We start from the raw sequence: 5,562 nt of genomic DNA on the forward strand, positions 1-5,562 counted from the left end.
TGACATAACCATGTAGGCGGTCTTCCGTGGACACCAAACGGGAGAACACAGTGTAGCTTATTTTTTCCCCAAACGTTTCCCCTCGTTTCAGACATCTACATTGTATGCAATTTGTAGGTTATTCAAATCGGTCTATGTATCGAATGGAAAAATTCCATTCTAGCTAAAATTTAATATGGCATGAAATCCTACATGAAAGATGTGTGTAAAACAGCATCAGTTAATGCACTGAACATTAGGCCGATGTACCCTCATTTCATCATTGTGTTACATCTATGTGAATCAAACATAATAAAAGTGTCCTTAAAATGTTCAGAATAAGTCTCATCCGTAATGTCATCAATAGGGAAATGACAGTCATTCTTGACATCGGGCTACGGGTTATAGGACCCAGAGCCATTCCCGACCTGTCTCTCCCTATGGTGCGCACTTCTCTACTGGGCAGGGGTGTGGAGTTCTGATGCATTGAAAATAACTCCTTGCAAAACAGGTTTTTTTTGTACCCAATAGGAGTGCCATCACGTCAGTCTCTGCCGACTTCAGCGAAGCATTTGATCCCTGTAAGTATTCTTCTCAAATTAAGGAAATCTAATTTCCTTCATACGTTTATCTGACTGTTTCATGTTGGTTTGTTTTGTCTGTGTTTTGTCTGTTTGTGCTGCTTGCCAATACAGGCCAGTGAGAAACGTTTTCAGAGGGAGCACCAAAACTATTAGCATACCGTATTATAGCTTGCTTTCTCTGTTGTCGCTCTTTTTGTTTAATCGATCAGATGTTTGATGATTTTTTTTCTCTCTTGACTTTTGTAGATTTCCCCCTGCTGTCCCTCATCAAGATGTTTCTGGCTAAAAAACTCATTGGTGGCATCCTGGATGTTGTGAGGTAGGCACTACAGGTTCTGTTTGCACTAACAAAACTCCTTTTGACACACACACACACACACACACACACACACACACACACATACAGTCAGCATACTGACTTCATTCATGACTTTGCACACAGTTTTCATTAAATAGAAATAGGTCCTTGTATTCTCCAACAGCAACATCGACCCCAGTCAATTTGTGCCATCAGATCCTGTGAGTAAAACCTTTTAGCGCCTATTTTCTTTCATCACAAGTTCAGAACATCATAGTCTTATGAACATTTTAGAAGTAAATCTACTCTTTTGAACAAATTAGCCACAGCTCTTGGTGTGTGTGTGTGTGTGTGTGTGTGTGTGTGTGTGTGTGTGTGTGTGTGTGTGTGTGTGTGTGTGTGTGTGTGTGTGTGTGTGTGTGTGTGTGTGTGTGTGTGTGTGTGTGTGTGTGTGTGTGTGTGTGTGTTGGCTTGCATGCCAGACTGCAGTGAAGAGGGATGTGTGTTCGTGCTAACAGAACCCGTTCTGTGTTTGTGTCCTAGCCCCCACCACGCAGACCTCTGGCCTACGTGGAGCAGAATGAGAACGACGAGGAGAGACAGTTTCGCAAGGTGTTCCAGCAACTCGCTGGGGATGTAAGTACTGATTGTTTTTCAACATACTCCCTCCTACTACTCTCATATCTATTCACCTCTGAACCTACTGACCTTTCCTATCCTGTTCAGAGACGAGCCCAGATAAGTCAAGTCAACAATGCCTCTCATGCTTGATTCTAACTATGAGTCATTGAGAGATATTCATCTTAGGCTTTTGGCCATCAAATACAGTGCTATACGTGTGTCATTTGTATAATTGGGCAACTTCTTGAATGTTTTAAAGAGGCTGTTTTCATTATGTGGATATCCACAAGGACAACACACAGTTGTTAAAATAATGTCCATTAGCCCACCGTTAGTGGTTTAGTGTAATGGAGTGCAGAACAACAACCAGTGGAAATTAAGTTACCGTATTGTGTGTGTGTGGTGTATTGTCTTTTGAAGTAGGCGCAGCCAAATATCCATGGCATGGATGGTAATTTCATTTATTGGCTGATGGTACACTGGCACAATCAGTGAAACCCTGTATCCCAGTTAACTCTTGTTTGCATTCCAAACCCTTCCCTACACCCGTTCACCCTGCTTCATCTGGAGCCGGTCTTCAGAATGTGATTCATCCATCTATTCAGACATGGTGAATTTGAGGCTTCAAATGTGCTCTCTGTCATTGCACTGCTGCCAACCAATAGAAGCCTTTTGGAAGAGTACAGTAAAGAGCTCCAATCATTGATTCCACCCCATTGGTTATGGTGATTTAAGCCCAGGGCTCCACAGACAATCCCCTTCTCTACAGCTATACTCACAATGATTCACTGCTGTTGGATCAGGCAGTGGTGGAGTTTTGATGACAACCCAACCCTGGTTTATTCCACGAACAGGAAGTGGGACTGGTTCCTCCTCTATGTGCCTCCTACCATTGTCTGACATGGCGGCTCTCCTGTCTGGTTAGTTTTGTGTGGGTGGGGTGTAGATTGTGGGAATCATAGATAGTGGTGGATACATGTTCTACTGGTACGGTCAGCTGGTAACGATTGACTTTTTAAATTGATGACTAGCCGACCTCATTGAGGCCTTAATCATAAGGGGAGGGAACACAAGCTGCATATGGAATGAAACCTAAAGACATGCTGTACCTGCTGCGAATGTATCTGCCAAAGTTTTGAAGTTGTTACCATCACTTTGGTTGTTCTGATATGTCACGTAAACACACAAATACAGAGAACTATGTATTTGGTCCATGATTGTACCCATAAAACACCTGTGGAAATGACTTATCATTTATTACTTAATGATAAAAATCTGTCTTTCTGCCCCTGAACAAGGCAGTTAACCCACTGTTCCTAGGCCGTCAGTGTAAATAAGAATTTGTTCTTAACTGACTTGCCTAGTTCAATCAAGGTTACATAAAAACATTTTGTTTCAGCGTCCTTTTGTGAGCTGAGTTGTGACGCAAATACATGGAGGCATATTTACCTGTGGATCTCTCTGTGTATTATAGGACATGGAGGTGAGCCCCACGGAACTGATGAACATCCTCAACAGGATCATTGGCAAACGTGAGTCCTATTCTTACACAAACACCATGCGTGTGTCTACAGTATACTTGTCATTGCATTCTTTATAGTATTTAGACCTCTGTGTGCATGTACCTTTTGTTTGACAGTATGTATATGCATGCCTTTTTGTATCTATGTGCTCTCTGTACACACACACACACACACACACATTTTACTCAGATCTAGATTCCTCTTGTACAAGACTGGTTCCATGGAATGGTTTACTTTGTTGTATTGAAGTAGTGGTCTGTCTGTGTTAATTTCAGGTTCTGACCTGAAGACTGACGGCTTTAGCATCGAGTCATGCAGGGGCATGGTGGCTGTCATGGACGTATCCTTCCACATCTGTGTTTGTATTAGGATGGAGGACTATACTACACTATCAGAGTAGTTGATTTTTTTTTTTTTTTTACCTTAACCCTGAGCACACAGAGTGACAGCACAGGGAAGCTAGGTTTCCACGAGTTCAAGTTTTTATGGAACAACATCAAGAAATGGCAGGTGAGTTTCAGTTCTCTTGTTCTATTTTTGACAATCGGCACCTTGAACTACAATTGATTTACATGTATTTGCAAGGTGTTCATATAACACCCCATACAACTTCCAATAGTCCTCTTACTGTAAGAATGTTGTTTTTATGTCATGTTAAAACACTCTTAATAAACCTCTCGGTGTGACCTTACTTCCGCCTCTGTTGCAGGGCATCTACATATCAAATGACGCAGACTGCTCAGGGGTCATCTCCTCACGAGAGCTGTCCGCTGCCTTCAAATCTGCATGTGGGCTTAGAAATCATGACAACCGGAACATGGAATTGCATATTTCGTTGTCATCATAAGGCCTTTATAACAGTGTCATAAGTGACAACAAATGCTGATGAAAGCTAGCTTTTTTTTCCTACATATGTGTTTGGTCTCATTGGTGTCTCTCTCTCTCTCCTGTTATGTCCGTGTTCAGGTTTCCCTCTCAACGACCAGCTCTTCCAGTTGATCGTTCGCAGGTACAGTGACGAACAGGGCAACATGGACTTTGACAACTTCATTGGGTGCCTGGTCAGACTGGACGCCATGTGTCGTAAGTGAATCCTCAACATTCCCCTGCTCAGTCCGATTATGTTCTTGTTTTCAGACTATTTACTTTTCATGACCCTTCAGTAATAGTGTTTTGTGCATGTTCAGGAGCCTTCAAGACTCTGGACAAAGATAATAATGGAAAGATCAAAGTCAACATCCAGGAGGTAAATTAGTTTTCACTATTTCCTCTATATTTAAATGGTGTGTTTAGGTTTAGGGACCATTTTTATGATTAATGACTGGATATAGGACACTGAAATTAAACCTAAATAACCACACCACTTATTGTGTTTTGCTTTCTCTGCAGTGGCTTCAGTTGACCATGCACTCATAAAGCATCAGGGAAAGCCTACAAAAAGTCTGCCTTCATCTCTCTCCCCTTAAGATTTTCATTTCAAAGTACCATTGTTATTGTTTCCAAACATTCATGTGTCGTTCAGTCATGAATGTTAATTAAATTCATCACTAGATGGCAGCATTTGCAGCAACACCGAGAAAGCACAAATCTACTTTCTCTCCATTAGTCCAAATGAAAGAAATATAATAAGGTAGTTCAGTTTTCTGTTTTCCTTTTTGTCTGGCAACACATTTGTTAGTCAAACATTCTGTATTGCTATGTAATATATACATTCTAGTGCCCAATAAAGGGCCAATATTACGCAATACTTGCAGCTGTCTCATTACCATTTCTACATTTTCTGCTTTTGCTCATTTAAAGAATTGACCTCTCATATGTTTGAAGGTTACTTTAATCTGTTTGTTGTATTGTGGTTATTTGACTGACTTCTGAAAACCAAGTCAATAATAAAGTTGATTGTTCTCAAGGACAACAAACCCCCCCCGAGCCACTGCCTGTTCCCTCCGCTATCATCCAGAAGGAGAGGTCCGTACAGGTGCATCAAAGCTGGGACTGATGAGACTGGAAAAACAGCTATCTCAAGGCCATCAGACTGTTAAACAGCCACCACTAACGCAGAGGCTGCAGCTTACATACAGACTCGAAATCATTGGTCACTTTAATAAAATGTATCACTAGTAACTTTAATGTTTACATATCTTGCACCACTGATCTCATTTGTATATACTGTATTTTATTGCATCTTGCCTATGCCGCGCTAACATTGCATATCCAAATATTTATATATTCTTATTCCTTTACTTAGATTTGTGTATTAGGTAGTTGTTGTGGAATTGTTAGATTACATGTTAGATATTGCTGCACTGTCAGAATTAGAAGCACAAGCATTTCGCTACACTCGCAATAACATCTGCTAACCATGTGTATGTGGAAATAAAAGAGAGCCGCACACTCTAGGAGCTCGGATGCAAAAATGTAATTACCAACGTTTCGACTGCCAAGCTGTCTTCATCAGGGTATAATCAAACACTGTGGGATGACTCGTTTATATAGTGTCAAAAGACACAGGTGTCTGTAATCATGGCCAAGAGTGGCCTAATATCATTGGTTAATTATC

General features: G+C 41.1%; 1 protein-coding gene across 1 annotated transcript; it reads left to right on the plus strand.

The window, feature by feature from the left end:
• The first annotated feature begins 378 nt into the window (after positions 1-378).
• On the plus strand, positions 379-4,924 carry LOC139382475 (calpain small subunit 1-like). Its single transcript, XM_071126551.1, has 11 exons — positions 379-560; positions 810-882; positions 1,046-1,082; positions 1,405-1,497; positions 2,957-3,014; positions 3,281-3,345; positions 3,447-3,515; positions 3,715-3,793; positions 3,972-4,088; positions 4,193-4,251; positions 4,395-4,924. Exons 2-11 carry the CDS (start codon positions 836-838, stop codon positions 4,419-4,421), a joined length of 651 nt encoding a protein of 216 aa, XP_070982652.1. The 5' UTR covers positions 379-560; positions 810-835; the 3' UTR covers positions 4,422-4,924.
• The last annotated feature ends 638 nt before the right edge of the window (positions 4,925-5,562 follow it).

This window comes from Oncorhynchus clarkii, chromosome 24 (genome assembly GCF_045791955.1).
Source record: "Oncorhynchus clarkii lewisi isolate Uvic-CL-2024 chromosome 24, UVic_Ocla_1.0, whole genome shotgun sequence".
NCBI lineage: Eukaryota > Metazoa > Chordata > Actinopteri > Salmoniformes > Salmonidae > Oncorhynchus > Oncorhynchus clarkii.

What these genes read in the sequence shown, in the direction of transcription:
- LOC139382475 (XM_071126551.1), top strand. Translation starts at nt 836, where the DNA reads ATGTTTCTGGCTAAAAAACTCATTGGTGGCATCCTGGATGTTGTGAG. An exon ending in AATTTGTGCCATCAGATCCT is followed by an intron (nt 1,083 to 1,404) that starts GTGAGTAAAACC and finishes TTTGTGTCCTAG; the next exon opens with CCCCCACCACGCAGACCTCT. An exon ending in GCATGGTGGCTGTCATGGAC is followed by an intron (nt 3,346 to 3,446) that starts GTATCCTTCCAC and finishes CTGAGCACACAG; the next exon opens with AGTGACAGCACAGGGAAGCT.